An 18617-nucleotide genomic window follows, 5' to 3' on the forward strand; every position below is an offset into this window, starting at 1 on the left:
AAAAGCATGAGTTGACAATAAGAATTTTTTGAGTTGACTATAAGTGAGAGTTGAGCTGAGGATAAAAGCACAAGTTGAGTAGAGTTGACTATAAGTAAGAGTTAAGTGAATTGAGCTGATGGTAAAAGCACAAGTTGAGTTGCATTTGATAATAAGCATGAATTGAGTTCACAACAACCTCAAGTTTAGTTGAGATATGCCTTTCCATAAGGAATAATAGGATGTAAGCTTTGCAAAAAGTTTGGACAACCAACTGGGTGCTACAACTTATCACCAGGGAGCATCAAGGATGAGGGTCCCACACCCTCTTCTCCTAGCCACGTAGCCTCTGGACTACCCAAAAGAGCCAGTTGGGATAGTGTTGAGGTCTCAAACCCTCTTTATATACAAGGCGATACAACTCACATATGTATATGGGATTCCTTCCTCAAATGTCCATGTGTCATCGGCACACCAAGGGGCCTCAATATCCCTCCAGTATCCACATTACCCAATGTGCCATGAGGGGGTTAGGAGCACGACAAGGCCCCATACGCCCATATTTCCAACAAGAATCACTTCCTCATCACCATCATTTGATGATGACCATCTTGATGTCCCTTCATAATACAAAACCAATTTCCTATGCTCTTCTATTATTCTTCCCCTCCAACATGACTCGGAAGTCTCTTTGCAACATGACTTGGACAGTTTTGGGAAGGGCCCTCATGTGTCTCCTTCACTACTTCTTCAAAACTTACTTTGTCTTAACCTTTGATCAACATGACTTGGAAAATTTTGGGAAGGGCCCTCATGTGTCTCGTTCCCTACCTCTTCAAACCTTGCTTTGTTTCTTTTGATCAACCTTTGGAAACCTTCTCCATAGGAGATGTAAGAGGGATAAACAAAAGTCGATGTAAATGTGATATAAGGAGATGGAGCACCTTGGCAGGCACAAAAGGGGCTTTTATGTTGTGCTTCCATATTATTAAAAATGTGCACATTTTTCATATAGTAAATTGGTTCTTAGCTTAGTTCCATCAAATAAGATTTATTTTCACCTTGTAAGAGGGCTTGGGTGTGGGTAGGGATGGGTTTAAGTTGTTTTTTGGACTTTTGACACATTTTTAGATGGAGCTATAGTGGTTGGGAGATTGACATTTGTTGGTCATGGAGATGGAGGTCACTGAGGTGAGGAATAGGAATCAAGGCTCATTACAAAAGGCACATGTTTGTCACATGGTTGTCTTAATTTTTGTGAATAACAATTGTAAAAATTGGTTGTGACATCTAATGCAATGCGAAATTTGTTGGCACCTCAAGTTCAAGAATGGTGGGCCACAGTAAGGCCTCTAATCATGCAGATGAATTGAGAAGAGATGGGGTTCGTAAAGTAGGCCACCATTAAATGAGGGTATGCATGGCAATCTACATTAGCAAGGAGCCATTTGATAGTATGTGCTATCCCAAGCAGATTCATAAACCTTTCTGAAAGTGTTTAGGTCACAAATTTCCAATTCAATAGGTAAAAAATGGCATATTCATCTATAATGATTGTAGTAATCTTTGTAGGAGATAAGTCCTTTAGGTTAGTGTTCCAAAACAAGGCGGTCTTTGTTAGGAAAAATGTAAAGTAGCTCAAACAAATAATGAAATGTCATCTTCCAACAATTAGTAAAAGTGGAGGATGAGAGGGGTAACATGGGATGTGAGTAGAGGGAAAAATAGTAAGTGAAAGTGAATGCACATGGGGAGAGGAAGATGGAAGGTGAATGCCTATGGGGCCACGAAGATGCACGAGAGGAGAGAGGTAAAAGAGAGGGGAACCAATAAATGTAGGGTGCACGGTCCCATTAGTGGAGCCCTTTGTATCATACTTGTAATAACGTTGGGTGTCATACAATTAAGAAAGGCTCACTTAAACCATAAACCATAAACATTAAACCGTAAACTTTTCATTAACATAATAGAGGGGCACCCTTCATCCAACACTACAAATCTAGTCTAATGTATGGCTAAGGCCCAAAACCACCATCATGCCCTACTGCTTGAGACCTCTGGTTTTGCAACTACCTTGCTGAGGGGAACTCCACTTGACTGACTGTCCTTCACCTTCACAAAGGTTCCCTGACCAACAAACGCTCAGAAGAATGGACTAGAACTCCTTCCGAGAGCTATGGCTATGAAGAACTTCGCATAAAGCTTGCCAAAGTGCCGTGTAGAAAAAGTAATGCCTGCTACTTGCTTAGGAAACTCAGGACAAGAGGGGGAATACGCCTATGAGATCAGATTCCAAAAGCCCCCTCTGTGGCTAGTTGAGACTAAATTTAGCAAACCGAAACTAAACTAGCAGAACTGGCAAAATGAACTGGCCTGCCTCCAAACTTAGCGGACTGTCAACAAGAATGGGGAAGGTGCTGACGCGTCGTTTGTATCCTGCAGGTCGGGACGGGACTCGCGGGGCCTGCGCACGGGTGCTCCTACAAGGCTTACCTTGCCACTAGGGTCAAGGCCATTGCACTTGACCCTAATATGCCACCACAAGCTTATATAGCTTCCTGTTCGGTCGCGGGCGCTAACAAAAGGCCTGCACAGAACCGTAGGAGATTCCTTCCACGTACGCGAGGCGCAAACCACCAGGCCAACTCTTGGTTGATGTAACCAAGCGGTACCACTTAGTCATAAGGTGTTCTTTGTGAAGAAGCAAAAGGGGGTCAGCCCCCTCATTGACTCGCGCCCTGCCTCTGCCCCCAGAATCGAACCCCTGACCTCTGCGCACTCACCCGAACTACTTCACGGCCCGACTAACCACCGAGGCCGTGGCCTTGGTTGTGTATAGTTCCTACCCATATGCTTATATAGAAGCATTGGGGTCGTGGAGCTTTGAAGGCCTCCCCGCCACTATGCACATGTCGAAGGGCAGAGCTCTGGCGTCGCACGGCTTCTATGGGTCGGTGGGAACTCGCAGGGAAGAGGGCGCTGGCAATGAACTGCTTAATCGACCGAACGATCCAATGGAAGCTTTACTGTGAGTTTTTGTCGAGCAGTTCCGTCGACCTTTGAGAACTCTGTCGAGCTTGTGTGTCTAATCCACAGCACAGCTAATATCACGGGCCCGGCCTTGTGATCTTGTTGGCGGGGCGACGCTCTGTACCAATGGGCTCGCTGAGTGGAGCTTTAGAGCTCCTATACGAAGCTTCCAAAGCTTGGATGAGTCGGAACTGTAGGTTCCGTCGCTGGACATCTGTCGACGCGGGTTCTTAGAGACTCGGTTCTCCCTCGCCTGGGCTCCGCGGGTCTTGTAACTTGGTAGGTGAGATATTTAGGAGGGTCTCCAGACCCTCACGAGATCTTGGACCCAATGGTTCAGTACATGGGGCGCACGGCTCTCTACATCGGCCAATATACCTTCTGAGACAGCACCTCGACGAACACTGCGCCTCCCTCAAGCTATCAAACGAGTTGCGATTCGAGGGACACCTTCCTTAGTCCAAGAGGGTGCCTTGGATCAAAGGTCAGCCTTTAAGAGTCCCGGAACGTTGAATGGGAAGGGGGAGCGCTGAACGAAAACCATCTACCTCAACACTTAGAGGATCAAACACACAGAGCAGAGAGACAACGAAAGAGCCACTTGTATTTCAAAAGAAAGAGGCCTTGTGGTCAAAACGCCACAGGGTGAAGATTACATTGAAGCATCTCTCAGATGCAAAGATCCTCGCAACACTCTCTCAGGATTCTTAATGGCGCTTACAGCTCTCATTTCATCTCGTCTCCAAGCTACACTCTCCAAGCTACACTCTGGCAGTCGTCCTCTAGATTTCGAATCCTTGTGTTTGTGAAGTGTGTTGATTTTTGGAGGGAGTCTTCCCTTGGTTCAAACGACCAGCCGCCTCTCTTCAAGGCTGCCATTTCTCCTCAGTCCTTTTTCTCCAACAGCCACTTGTCAAGAGCCAATCAATTCAAACTTCCCGTTTGAATTAAGCCCTCTAGAGCCATGGTTGGGGAATCCAATCACACGAGGATTACCAGAATTCGAGCGATTGTGTTCGAGCGAGGAATTTCATAAAATTTGACATTCTAGTGTGATGTTTTATGTTCAAAAAGTAGCATGCATTGCTTACTTTTACGGTTGTTGTCCTACCCATGATATTGTGTGAGTAATCAATTGTCTTATAGACAAACAACAATTTCTGAAAATGTTTGGCAATGTTTTTCAAGGGTCAACGATGGAGGGGTGGAAGAAAGGGGTCAAAGTATGTGTTTTTCTTGTGCAATTTCCATTTTCCAGGCAAAAAAATAATGGGAGGAGGATTCTCCCTAGAGGCCGCGATATCGCGGCCTCTTGGGAGGCTCCTCTTGCCAATTTTATTTGGGCCATAACTTAGTCAATCGGACTCCAAATATGGTCATGTTTGTAGTCAAAACGATCGGAATGATATGAATGAATACATTTATCATGTTAAAGTGTCAAAATTCTAGATATTTAGAAAGTTTATACTTATCTTTGTTTCATGAGAGCTGGACCTTATCAAACTCTATATTTAATTATGACCATGGATTTTTCTCATTTAGAGTTTGGGTCCTTGGTTTCCTCCTTCCATCCTAGAGGTGTATACATGGTCAAGGACATATGAAGGTGATCCATATTTAGTTAGCATCATCATGGTCATAAGGTGATCAATAATTTATTAGTTCCATAGTTTAAACATTTTATTCATGTGATCATTTTGTGTACAAAATGGATCAAATCATGTCGGTAGCATAAAAATCGATGAGCTACAAATAGCTGTTTGTGAGGGATTTTGCTAGGAGGAGCTTCTATATCATCGGTAGGACTATTGTTGCCATGTATGTAACTCCATAAAATAAAGAAACCCCTTCAACTCACATACTACCTTACATAATTCTGAGTGATCACCTCAAGGTGTAGACATTGTAGCATTTCCCCTTTTGTATCTATTGAATGATTGCTAACTTGCATGTATTTATTATGTATCGAATAATAGGTTTTCTCTTTGTATGTTGCCAAGAATTTTCCCTTTGGTATTCATTTAATGATTATCCAATAGTAAGTTTAATCTTTGTAAGTTGCCAAGAATCATACAAAAGATAATTAAAAACAATCTGTAATAGTGTCATGTAGATTCAACCATTTTTAGTAAAAATTTATTGCTCCTACAGGTTTAGACAAAGTTCCTCATAAGCATCGCTCGAACTTTGGGCTCACTCGAACGCAGTCGCTCGATGTTTTGACTTACCTCAATCACACCATGGGCTGCTCCCCTTGGTTGGTTCCTAAGGTTATGTTAAAGGGCTGCTCCTCTTGACCCAAAAGAGGGCAAAGGATTTTCTCCTTGCTGTGGATGTCGAATCCAAAGGTGTTGATGAAAAAGGGGTGGACTGAGACTCAGTCCCTTGTCAACGGGCCACCCGTTACCGGGCGGGGGGGCATTCCCAAGCAAGGAAGAAGAGGCCTGAAGTTACGCGGGCTATAAAGCCATTAGGGCTATAAAGCCATTAAACGCGACAAATTTTTGTGTATTTTGGGTATGGCTGTGAAAGCAGCTTCCCTCCTCTGCCTTCCATGTCTGCTTCCAGCTTCCTCCTCCTTCCCTTTCCCTGCTTCTCGCCCAGCATCCCTTTGCTCCCATCGCTCTTCGCTCACACCATCCATCGCTTCTTCCAATGCTGTTTCTCCATCCACCCCCAAGAAGGTCATTTCTCACCTTCCTGCTTCTCGCTTTTCAACGCTCGCTTGCATGTAACGAGAGGTCGAGGAACATAGTCATGCCTGTTCCCTCCTCCCCTAGTGGCCATCCCCCAGCCGTGCCCATCATCCTTCGTGCAGTAATGTGTTGCAACTTTGACGTAAGTTACTTTTCGATTCTCCATCCTGGAAAAAAAATAATTCCAGCATTGGTGTTTTTGCAGGTGCTCGTGCCTATTGGTTTTGGGACCGAGGAGATTGAGGCAGTTGTAATAGTCGATATCCTGAGGAGAGCCGGGGCTGATGTCTTGGTAGCTTCTATTGAGCAGGATCTTCAGATTGAGGCCTCAAGACGCGTGAAGCTGGTTGCTGACGACCAAATTTCATCCTGTGATGGGGAAGATTTTGATTTGATCGCCTTGCCAGTACGCTAAATGCAGCTTTAACTCAACTTTCGACCTTTTAAACACTGACAAATAGGCGCATTGGATTGCTTTTAGCGGCCTTCAAGAAACACAAGCGCACAAGTAGCTCTCTTTCCTGCAATTTGGAAAGTATTTGATAAAGATACTTGCGGATGATGCCCAGGAAGTGCATAGGATCTTCTGAAGCATCATAGTTGCCTTCAGGGAGGAATGCCAGGTTCAGCTCGGCTGCGAGACTGTGAGATACTGAAAAAAATGACGATTGCCCAGGCGAAACAAGGAAAGCTTGTCGGTGCAATTTCGTCTGCTCCGGCCGTTGCTTTGCAGGAATGGGGTCTTCTGGTGGGTCAGGAGGTGCGTCAGCTGGTTGCATTTGCATGTTTCCACTAATTCACTTGGCCTTCTCATGTATGTGAACTGCTTTCTACTCACTGCAACATAAATAACTCACGGACGTTCCATTGTGATTAAGCCTAAATGTTAGTTTTCTATCATGTTTTTGATATCCACAGGCAACTTGCCATCCGGGTTTTTTAGAGAAGTTGAGTCCTACTTTTGCAGTGAAGTCACGGGTTCAGAGGACCGGTTGCATGACTACCAGTCAGGGACCGGGCACTGCTCTAGAGTTTGCTCTGGCTGTGGTAGAACAACTATACGGGACAGAGAAGTATGAAGAAGTTGTACAACCATTGGTATGCCTGTTAAAGTGATGCTTTGCTAAGCGTCCGTGATTTAGGTTTCCATATTTTTTTAGTTTGTGATTTTTTGCCCAATGATCTCGACCCGCTTTGATTTATTTATTTGGTTCTTGATCATGATGAGAAGTAGAAATTTCTGTGGTCTATTACAACGTGAGTTTTATATCAAGTATTGCAGATTCTTCTGATGGATTTGGTCAAACACGTTTATTGGACGTGCTCTTGAAAATTCAAGTGATCTGGAGATATCGAAATTAAGCAGCTTTATGCAGGTGCTCTTATCCACAAGTGGGGTTCAATCGTCAAAAAAGGAGTTTCATTCCCAAAAATGGACAGCAAACAAAATCCCTCGAGTAATGCTTCTTCTAACTTTTCCAGATAATATGTCCAATCTTTCACAAACAGCTTTTCTTGCTATTTTAGATCCCCTCCCCCCCGGCCCCCCTCCTGTGTGTGTGTGTGTGTGTGTATCCTTCTGTGTGTGTGTTTGTGTGTGCGTGCACTTGCATTGCATTGGCTTTTTGTTATTGTTGGCAGGACTGTACTTTAAATGGAAGATAGATATGCAATGATTTTTTAGACAAGTCGTAAAATGGCTCTATGCTTTCCCCTTGGACTACAGATTAAAAATCACGCTTCCTTATAACCATGACTTTGACAGGTAAGTGCTATAGATGAGGCCATAAGAGAACTGAATAAGCGTATAACAAATGTAAAGAAGAGGTGAATAGACTGCTTGTATACCATCCACATTGGCAAAAGTTTGCTGCTAGCTACCTCTTCATGGATTCCTTTGTGGGACAGACATTGGTTGGAGCAAGACGAGGTACTCACTGCAAGTGTGTGTGAGCCTTCAGCGGAGGAAGAATATTATTGTCAGATGGCCAAGTTTGATTTCCTAAAGTGTTGATGATGTTGCACCAAATGCAACATTAGGCTGTTAATATCCAATTTGTGCCACACCTCTCAACGCCTCCACAAAAGCCCTTGTGATGCCATGTGGTCTTTGCTTTCATCTAATGTGTCTCGTCAGGAGTCTTCCCTTCAGTTGCTTTTGTCTCTTTGCAATTTTGAGTTTTCAAAAGCCATGCATATAAGTTTGGGACATAAATATCCAAGTGATACATTTAGAAGTTCAGACACTAGGGAGGTGAATGTACCTTTTGATCTAAATATTGATTATATTCTTGGCTAGTGGCTCATGGAGGCCTTTGAGGCCCATAGGTCCATGTTTGGAGCAGATGAAGAGAAATGGCACATGCACTATTATAAGCCGGAGACCAAGAGACAATGACCCATAGGTCCATGGTGGGAGCAGATGAAGAGAGATGGTGGAGTCCTTCAAGGCCCGTAGGTCCATGGTTGGAGCAGATGAAGAGATATGGTACATGCCACTAGTAATAAGCCGGGGACCAAGAGACGATGGCCCATTGCTCATGGAGCCGCCCATTCAAGGATGTGGCATTGTTCACTTGAGAAACAGTGGATTCGACGAGTTTTAAGGTGTGGTATGGCAGCCTAGAGGGCAGCATGCCTTTTCCATAGAGATGATCTCCCCACCTTATTTGGTGGACATGGAGACGTTTGCCAGACAGAAGATCTAGAACTCAATGCCGCCTTCTCGACAAGGCTCCAAGTCCTCTCCAAAGGCCGATGTCTAGGAAGCGGTGGTTAGCAAGTTGTATGGGTGTACAGAAGATTTCGAAAAAGCAATACTAAGAGTCAGTGATCTATAAGGTGCTGAGATGCAAAGCTGTCCTGCAGTCTACTTCACCATGTCCTAGCTCACTATCTAGGCTACCCTCGAAGCAGGTGTGAACAACCAATGCTATGACTTTGGCCAATTCATACAACGGGAAAGTACTAGCAGATAGTTTTCTTTGTGGCGATGGTGCTGAGGTCATACACTTTGTGATGTCAATGCCGAGCTCAACATTGGCCTTCTACTAAATGTGTGCATGAGGCAAGTTTTACTGTAATTGAGACGGTGACAATGCTCACAAATTGAACCTCATAAAGCAACAAGAGGGATGAATGGAGCGGTTGTGTGTGGGCTGTTTTTGCTAGACCTTGTCCTTAGTTTTACAAACATGGATCTTTGATGTGTGTTTATGCAAAGCAATACATCATCTCTCTTTTACACTTTTCTTTTCATTTGTTTTCATTAAATGCTTGTGATATCCTCATGATGTATTAATTTTTGTATGAGGACTTGACTATGTGAGCCAAGCCACACACCTCCGGGTGATGTATCTCCTTATCTTGCCCAATAGGTGTGCAATGACTAGTGAGATCTTGTGGGCCTCTCTGCACCCCTAAATGTAGTGTTGAAGGAACTCCAATGTTGTGAAGCACTGCAGGCATTGGGATCCGCACCTAAAAGTTTGCCTCCAATTGTTGATCATGCGTGAAGAGCCAAAAAAACATGGAAATTAGTCTCTTCTAGTAGGATCTCTAGAGTTACCTCCAAAGGTGAGTTTGCATGGGAGTAATGCCAAATGTCTTCTAGTGTGCTTCGAGTCGGTATCCATTGCAGGTTCTGAATTTCACTCGTCTAGCATTCCTCACTAGGTAGTTTAGAACAGAAGTGCCTTATGAGGAGACAATGCATCAATCCATCACCACTCACATATGTAGTCAAAAATAGATTTAAAGTTTGGGTATCATCGGATTGGATTGTGGAAGTACAGATACATAACTGGCCTTGCACCTAGATAATGCACATTGCGAGCTTGTTGTGCTTTTGGGAGTCATAGGTGAGTTATACTCCTACTGTCTAGTAGGGTGCATGTTAGAGTTCCTTCTAGTAAGGTGGCACACCTGGATTGAGTCCACCTATGATGTTGCTCATCTATTTTGTTTGTAGATGGATCTAATTATGGACAAAAAGGCGCAAACGAGTTTTTTCAACTGTCTCCTGCTTTTGTTAAAATGGCTGCACTCTTCAGAAATTTTCTCTCTTTCTGAGTTTTTGAGTGATCATGCTTAGGCGAGAAGTTATGGTTGTAGCTCACATTGTATTGTATGGCCTGCCATATGCTGCATCAACATCAAGTTGTGCATCTGATCTGCATATTATCACTGTTAGAAACAGTTACGCATGTTGCTTGTTGTAGCCAACAATCTTAAGCAGAAGATTGTTTAAACATAGCCGAGAAATCAGACATTGCTCACTCAAATCTCACTCCTTTCTCTATTGTGCGCACAAGTGAATATAGATAGATGCAGACAGTCAATGAACTATGCACATGAGAGTAGTAAATATGTATTGCTCGAAATATGGACAATACCTCGTCCCGTGCATGAGTTGCTTTTCCAATGCCCGATTCCAATGCCTTGTGTTATTGGGACTATATAGGTCTCCTTCCCACCTGTGAGCCCCCCAAGTGAGGAGGACGCTGGGAAGGTAGACCAGCAGCACATAAGGGGACAGACAGATGCTATGTGGGCAGAGAGGAAGGCTGCCACGGGGGCAAATCTGACAGCAGTAGCAGGGCTGCCGCATGGGCAGCGTGCAGGCTGCCATGTGAGCAGGAGAGATGTCTGCGTGGAAGAACAGCTGCATGGTGGTAGCAAGGACAGAAAGTACAGGCCATTTATATAGGCCCTGGTACTGGTTGGCAGAAGCAGAAGCAGCTGCAGAGGACTGGAGAAGAGCAGGTTGGCAGACTGCAGAGAGTGCACATGGACTGCCAGGGCCATATAGGCCCTGGAGGTGGCCCCACAAAAGGGCCACTGGATGGGGGCGGCTCTAAATCTTTTGGTGCCATGGTTATAGGCTGCAGTTCCAGCAGCAGAGAGGTCCAGAGATAGTCTTGTGCCTCACAGCAAACAGTTAGCGAAGCGTGGTTTAGGGCAGAGGCCAATATGGCAACTGTCAACTTCTTAAGGCGGTGGACGCCTTTGAAAGCTCTGGAGGAACGTTTCACACATTCTCTTTACCTTCATATGCAATGGATAGCAAGAATTCAATGCTGTAAGGAATGCTTCTCCTGCAGCTCTGAATTGTACTATTTGAGTGCCTGGTACCAGAGGGCATGTGGTTGGTGAAATTTATGGTTTGAAGCTTTATGAGAGGAGTGTCTTTAAGTCAAACCTCACTTTTCCATGTTCTTAATGCTGGCATAGCCTCGGCAGGTGAGTCGTTCATCAAATAAGCTTATGCTGTGTTCGCAAGGTATTTGTAGTCAGATTCTGATTAAGATGGATGTCAATAAGAAAGCATTTGCTGAAATGTTGTGCTGTAAACAGCCTTTACCCACACGTTGTCCTGATTGTTGTTCTCTGTATTGTACTTCAGGTTTTGGTTCCCATTGCTAATGGATCAGAAGAAATGGAAGCTGTTATTATTATTGACGTGCTTAGAAGATCTGGCATCAGTGTTGTGGTAGCTTCAGTGGAGAATAATTTGCAAGTTGAAGCTTCCAGGAAAGTAAAGATCCTTGCAGATAAGCTGATTCAAGATGTAGAAGGTTCCTTTTTTGATCTTATAGTTTTACCGGTCAGAATCCTATTCCTCCACATTTTCTGCTTGTGCTAGTATATGTCCGATGCTGCTTGATCACATTCTTGTTCATTTTCTATTTCCTTTCATTTTCACACAGGAACCACCTGTTGTAAATTCTACTTGGTGTGCCATCGGACATTGTAACTCAGCCTGTCAAAATGACTGAAGGGTCTGCTGTCTGTCAATTTCAAATTGAATATGTAAGCATGCATTCATGGGTACAGGAAATTGCACCTCAAAATGATTGAGAGAGTGAGCAGAGGTTTCCAACTGATTGCTACTTAGGCTAGCAAAAAAGTACTAGGCCTCTCTCATTGTTTTCATGGTTAAAACTATAACAGAAGCTATCAAATGTACATGAGTTGGAAAAGGAACACGATCTTTTTAGGTGCAAGAAGTTTGTGTTCAGGGCTTCTAGAGAGATTGAACAGAGGTTCCTAACAGATTGCTAGTTAGGCTACCTAGCAAAGGGTGTGGTAACCTCTCTCATTATTTTAGTAGTTAAAATTATTCAACATTTACATGAGGTGAAAGTGCAACACGATGTTTTTAGGTGTGAGAGCTTTCTTTTTTTTTGTGTGTTTAAGGCCTTTTCAATCATTATATTTGGAAGGGACCTACTAGGAAGTGTTTGCCATCTTAAACTTGACAGACTAGTGGTGCTTCGACGCAATTATGACACAAGATTTGCTAAAAACACTGTGTATAGGGTATCTTAGTAAAGCATTAAAACAAAAAAGGATCAGGTTTAAACAATGTATTCCAATCATGTGCGTATAACTTAAACATTTTGGTCCTTAGACAGGTATGGCTAAAGCAAAACTCCCAGAAACAGAATTCTTCCATGGTAGTTTTGTTGGCCCAACTGAGATGGTTGCTTGGTGAGCATCATTGACTAGAAGCCTTGTCTTTTCCTGGTGAAACTTGTTTTGGCTTATCTTCCTGGACTAAGATCTAAAATGGTTCATTTTTGTACTCATGAACTGATTCTCTTGTCAAACTCTCTCTCTCTCTCTCTCTCAATTTACTTTGTAAGAATACATTGTTCTCATAATACGTCCCTTGTCCAAGGGCCAGAAGGGGTCCATGTTTATACTCAGTTGGATCAAAACAAATGGTTTGAATTTTGTTAGGAGCTAGCATGTGCTTGAATACGTTGTGGTGCTTGCAAAATTGTACACCCTATGGGTGGAACATGTCTTGAATGTGTAGAAACCTGCCATTCCATTTGTATGCTACGGAAAGGCTTTGTCATATATCTCTTCTTGAATGTTCTGAATGTTCTCACACGTTATTTTCTTTGTGCATGAAGTCTGACTCATCTCACTGGCACATTTTTGCTTGTACAAAGTCCACATGCTAGAGCTTTTAGCTCTATTTCCCTTGTATTTTCGAGTTCAAATGTCTTATGTTCTATAACTTTTTCAGACTGTATGATGTTTCATTTATAGGGGGGAATGCCTGGAGCTGAAAGATTACGTGACTCTGAGCCATTGACTAGGCTACTAAGAGTGCAAGCGGAAGGGAAGAGACCGCTTGGAGCAATATGTGCAGCTCCAGCAGTAGTGCTTGAAGCCAATGGGTTGTTAAAGGTTTGGTCCCTAAAGTTTTTTGCTATCTGTGGATGCTTAACGAAGACTTGCTATCAATATAATAATGTAGCAGCGGTACAATATCTTGTAGGAGAGGGGGTGGTAGTAGCGGGGCAGTAGTTATATGGGATAAACCAATAAAGGAATGACATACCGGAAGAGCAGGCATGAAACACAGATTCTGTTTCATAATGTCATGAGAGGAGATTTACTTCGCCGCTCGTTTTATTGCTCGTTTGGCAGGGAAAGAAGGCCACTTGTCATCCTGTATTTGTTAGAAAGCTTTCAGATCGGAGTGCAGTGGATTCACGGGTGGTTCTTGATGGCTCCAACATCACTAGTCGAGGCCCTGGAACTGCCATGGAGTTTGCACTCACCATTGTTGAGAAATTTGTTGGGAGGGAGAGAGCTGTAAGTGTTGCAGAGGCTATGGTTTTCAAATATCCCTGATCAAATTTTGTTACAAAAGGTATCAGCGTATGAAGTTTGTACATGTGACGGTGGCTGTTGGCGTGTTATGTGCCTGCCTATTGCTCAGCTCAAGTCCTGTGAATTTGGAAGGTGGCTGAATGGGCGAATGCAGGTCAAGTTTCCCAAATCGCAGTCAAGATGGTTAAATTTGTACTGCATGAGATAGGGTGTTGTGCAATATAGAATTTTCATTGAAAAGTCTAATTCATACATTTCTAATACCTGTTCCTAAAGAGAAGAGGGGAGGATACAGCGGTTTATTGCTGCTGACTTTTGTTCGATGGGGACCATTTTGTATATACCATTTGTAGCAAAAATGTGGCCTAAAAGATGAAATCAACATGCATGGCATCATTAATTTGTATCTAGTCCTTGAAGAACCTCCTCTATGGAAAAGAGTTAGAAGGCTTTTGCAAGTGAAAGTTAAGTCTACTGTGAAAAGACTTTCAGAATGATCAATGGAGAAAACTTTGAAAATCGGGAACTTGGCTAAACCTAAAACTACTATTGAAAGATATGATAGTCAGTTCTAAAGGCCCATAGTGTTAAATGCTGTTTTTGATTCCAATATTGCAAGATCTTAGTAGTTGGAATTTGCATTACCATTGGCCTAGGGGCAATTTTGTGATTTATTGAAATGATTTAGAAACACCCACCCACATGAAAGAGGTCAAATACCCGTAAAAAATCTCATGCACCATGCGTTGGAAGTAGCAGGAGCATTCTTCAGCCCTCCCATTGTATGACATGTTTATTTCTTCCTTATTATTGGAGCCATCTGTATATCCATTGAATCTGTCTGTGTGCGCATTAATATCATCTAGTACAGAATCAGTGTGAAAGGAAAATGACCTGGATTTGTTTTCATTTGGGCATTCAATTTTTGATAATCCATGTAGACCTCCATTCTTCTTAGGTACAATGACAATGGATGACAACTACATGACCTTTTAACAATTGGATAGATGAAGCCCACTTTCAGAAGTTAACCAATTTCTTCCTTAATTTGCAATTTGTAATGGATTAGATGAATTGGATAGGCATTATTATGTTTATCTTTGTTGGCACTAGAATTGCCTCTATAGTTTTTCGATCTAAATTGACGGTTGGGCTTACCATCACCTTTGCATGTGGTTTTTGTACCCACCTCCTTTTGGGTTGGCTTTTCTACAATCACTTGAGCAACTTGGATCAAATTTGCCACCTCCTCCCTCGTAGGCATTTTGTTCTCCTTGATTCAAGGCGCTGCCTTGGTGTTTGCTAGTAGTTAGTGATTGCTTTCTAGAAGCAAGTAATGACTAGTGCTATTGGTTTGGCCCCACCTCTTTTTGACCCGATTTTGTCTACAAAAGGTTCCAAGAGGGTCCCATATTACTCTTAGGTTCCTTGCATGAACCTTGTTGGTATTGACCAAGGACTTGCTCAACCACAAGAGACATTCATCGGGGTGATTCATGACATTTTTGCTGATGAACCATCCATCCCTTTGCTCAAGGGATAGATAGCAAGGCGATGCCCCACCTAGTACAAATTAGGGATACGGGTATGAGAAGTGGCTTGTATTTGAAGAAAGGAGGCTAAAAAATTGAAACAAAAAGAGAAGGCATGAAACTTAAAATATATGTTTTTTATAGATTGCTATACTAGTGATCTTAGAAAATTTCAAACCTTTTAGATTGGGAAGGTCATATTGAAATTCACCAAAACTACTAGCCATGTTGACCAAGAAGTAGATCATAATCCAAAAGGATTCATGCCATCCATGGCGAGTCCAAGATGTAAATTACATGACATCCATCACATACCTTATATATGTAAATTATTTCAAATTGTAATTAACTTGTGAGTACAAGTACTTGTGAGCTTTGCCTTAAGTTTTGCCAGATGCAAACGATTGCCAAGATGAATGGACAATGCAACCGCTTGCAAATGCAAAGAGATTTGCAAAGTCTATCTGTGTGTGTGTGTGTGAGAGAGAGAGAGAGAGAGAGAGAGAGAGAGAGTTCTTAAAAAAAGAAAGTGTGTGTGAGTGAGAGTGTGTGTGTGTGTGTGAGAGAGAACCAAAGCAAAAGGGGGCCACTTGGCAACAAAGCGTGTGGGACACTTTTTAACAAATTTGTTAGTAGAGCATTTCCTGGAAGGCAGTGCTAACAAAACATGATCCCATCCTTTAATTAAAAAACCAAAAGTTGTACACATGGCACAACCCAAAGGTATCTTTGATGTCATCTCCCGCCTCCATAAGATTTGTGTAGTGTTAGTTGAGGAGGTTGATAGCTTGGAAGCCATTAATGTAGCTTTGCTCAATGAAAAAACACAAGTAGACAAAGTATTGGTTGAGATAAAGAAGCCAAGCAGACGGATGCAAGATGAATGTGGAAGGAGAAGAACAAGAGGGATGAGTGGGAGAAGGAGAAAGCATGGGAATTAGAGAAGATCAGCCTTAAAGACCAGATGCAAGCCATGGGGACTGAACTACAATAGTTGAGAGATAAGCAATGGAAGAACTAAAGTGTGAGAATGAAAGACTCAAAAAAGATTTGACATCCTTGCAAGCCAACATGCAAGGTAAGCACACTAAATTTACATAGAAAATCACCAAAGGGGAAGCTGCAATACTAGAATGGAAAGATATGGTAAAAAAGGGCACAACAACCCCTAAGAAGAAGTTCATTTCAAAAGCCTTAGAAGAGGATAAAAGGAGAAACAACATTACCTTAAATGTCTTGGTTCGAGGTCTGACAGTGGGAGACACTCCAATGGCAGATGCCAAGGCTTTGTTTCACCAAGGTGGGTGTATTCTCACATGTGAGACAGCTTGGAGAATGGGCAAGGTTTAGACATTGGCAAGGCCAATAGTGATGAAATTGCAAACAGTGATGGACAGGTCCATCCTGATGAGCATGAGGGCAACTCTGAAAGGAACAAAGATATACTTAGATGATGACCTCACACTCCTACAGTAGGAGCTGTTGGAATGTCACCTCCCCATCCGTGAGCCCCCAAATGAGGAGAGCATGGGGGAGGTAGACCTAGGCATGGACAGTCTGCCACATGGACAGAGAATGGGGTTGGCACATGGGCAACACATGGGATGTCATGTGGGCAGCACAAAGCAAAGGGTAGAGGCTGCCATGTGGGCAACTGTCAAGGCAGGGCCCATGGGCTGGCATAGGAGCAGCATGGTGAGCCAAAAGGCTCCAAAAGATATGTGACAGGACAACACAAGGTACTGGCAGAGGCGCACGGATGGCGGCATGAGCAGGGCCAATAGGCGCCTGCATGGGAGACCTAAAGCAGTAGGTACATGGACAACATCAGGCCCTCAGAAAGGGCATACAGGTGGCTATGAAGGTTGAAGGTGCTACCCATTGCAGCCCCTTCCTTTCCTTGCCATTTGCTGTGCTGTTGCCATGTCGTGCTGTAGGTATTTCACCTGCCCACGGACACCCTCCTTATAGGCGCCTTCACTTCTAGTATCCCTTGCCATGTCTACTGCTTCAAATCTACCTCTGCCCGACTAGATCCAAGCTGAATAACCATAGCCAACTTTCCATCCACGATCTCCATTTGTTGTACCCACCATGACTCCTCTTGTGAGGTGCTGCCCATGTGGTGACCTTTCCAACACCCCTTGTCACCAACACATCTCGGCCCAATGCCAACACGTCGATGACAATGCTCCAGTAACTCCCTGGTCATAGTCCTTTGGAACATTTCGATGTCGAAATCTTTTCCCGGCTTTTCATCCAATGGCTACTGCTCCTCCAGGTCCGGTTCCACTTCTACACACCATCCTGGTACATAGGTCCATCTCTGGTAGCACCTCCTGGGACCATCGTCTTCAGTCACGTTCCTGCCTTCGAACTCGAGCAATCCATACACCACGATCTTCCAGTTGTCCCCCTTATAATGAGTGAACAACCTAGAGTCTTCCAAGCACCATGCTTTTAGGGTCTGTCTCCACCCGTCCTTCCTTTGGCAAGGTCCGTAACAAAATAACCATCTCAAGAAATGAAATCCCAAGAATATCTCTAGATAACTTGGACCACAAACTCTCACTGAGCTCTCAAGCAGGTACTCTTCTTGCTTCAGTACACCTTGTCCATCACCTTCCAATCTGTGTCCAAGATTTGAACAAACACCCACACTTCCCCTTCTACCTTCATGCTATAAAGGCTCAAATGAAGAACATCAAGTACATACCATATCACATACCATATCAGTTAGGGATGGTGAAAGAAAGAAATCTGGGGGAGGAGGAAGGGAGAGAAGGGGTTGAAGAGGCTTTTGAAATCAACATCTCTGCTGTTAACCACATAGCAAAGTTGAACAAACTCAACCTTCCGTAGACCAAAACTCTGTATGCACATGACTGAACTTGGCTCACCCTCCTTGCAAGGGCACTATCCTCCAGTCGTGGAAGTCGATTCCCAAGAGCTTTTGAATCAGGGTCATCCTCCAGCAAGGTCTCTGCCTTCATGCTCCCACACTTGTGAGCCTCCTACTTGGGCTCTGATACCATGTTACAAATGGACCAACAGAGGGTATGCACAATAGGGTATGCACAATGGAAGCCTGATAGTATAGCCTAGGAGATCACATAGTGTGTGTGGGGAGTGGAATCACAAACTTCTTAAACTTATGTGCAGACTCATCAATAGACAATGAACCAGCCAGATATAGAAGCTACCAAAATAATATATTTTCATCTAAATGGACACAACAAAAGAGAGAGAGATCCAAAGCCCCACCACAGCGTGGTACTTTGATCTTATCACAAGGTACTTCTACTATCTGCTGGTTATCTCTAGACTTGAGCTCGCCTGCTCCACCTCGAGCTTATGTGGACTCTTATCCTGAATGATCCTCGCCACCTTATTGCCTGTGTATCAGCCTAGATGGGTAGCACCTTGCCGAGCTAGGTTTGCAGCTCTCCAGCCTCTGTGTCCTCCTAGATGTAGGCTCATAGGTTGTTGGTTTGCTGCTCCTTCTGCTCCCTAAAGAGCTACTCTTGAGAATAATCTATGCCCCTCCAAAGGGCTCTTTATATAGGCCTTTAGGGCCCTCGTAAATACTGACTGGCCTACCTCCTTATGGTTGACTCAGTTTGGCTCATAGCCGACTGGGTCAGGCCCTTAAATTGCCTATAAATGGGGGCATAAAACCTTAGTTTGGCTCATAGTCGACCGGGCCAAGCCCTTAGACTGCCTATAAATGGGGCACAAACCCCCTTTT

The 18617-nt window shown here is 43.6% G+C and overlaps 1 protein-coding gene across 1 annotated transcript; it reads left to right on the forward strand.

Moving 5' to 3' along the window:
- Nucleotides 1-5519: 5519 nt before the first annotated feature.
- Nucleotides 5520-13813, forward strand: LOC147902708 (protein DJ-1 homolog A-like). The gene is made up of 8 exons (XM_087373237.1): nucleotides 5520-5693; nucleotides 5911-6111; nucleotides 6316-6465; nucleotides 6624-6803; nucleotides 7082-7162; nucleotides 11110-11310; nucleotides 12768-12908; nucleotides 13152-13813. Exons 1-8 carry the CDS (start codon nucleotides 5529-5531, stop codon nucleotides 13356-13358), a joined length of 1326 nt encoding a protein of 441 aa, XP_087229363.1. The 5' UTR covers nucleotides 5520-5528; the 3' UTR covers nucleotides 13359-13813.
- Nucleotides 13814-18617: the final 4804 nt, after the last annotated feature.

The sequence above is a fragment of the Dipteris shenzhenensis genome, chromosome 4 (assembly GCF_047967505.1).
Source record: "Dipteris shenzhenensis isolate YYH24624 ecotype China chromosome 4, Dip_SZ_1.0, whole genome shotgun sequence".
NCBI classification, from domain to species: Eukaryota; Viridiplantae; Streptophyta; class Polypodiopsida; order Gleicheniales; family Dipteridaceae; genus Dipteris; species Dipteris shenzhenensis.

Bases quoted from the DNA above. Each gene is read 5' to 3' on its own strand.
- LOC147902708 (XM_087373237.1), top strand. From the start codon at position 5,529: ATGGCTGTGAAAGCAGCTTCCCTCCTCTGCCTTCCATGTCTGCTTCCA. The intron at 5,694-5,910 runs GTCATTTCTCAC...GTGTTTTTGCAG, and splicing joins CTCCATCCACCCCCAAGAAG to GTGCTCGTGCCTATTGGTTT. The intron at 6,466-6,623 runs GTGCGTCAGCTG...TGATATCCACAG, and splicing joins GTCTTCTGGTGGGTCAGGAG to GCAACTTGCCATCCGGGTTT.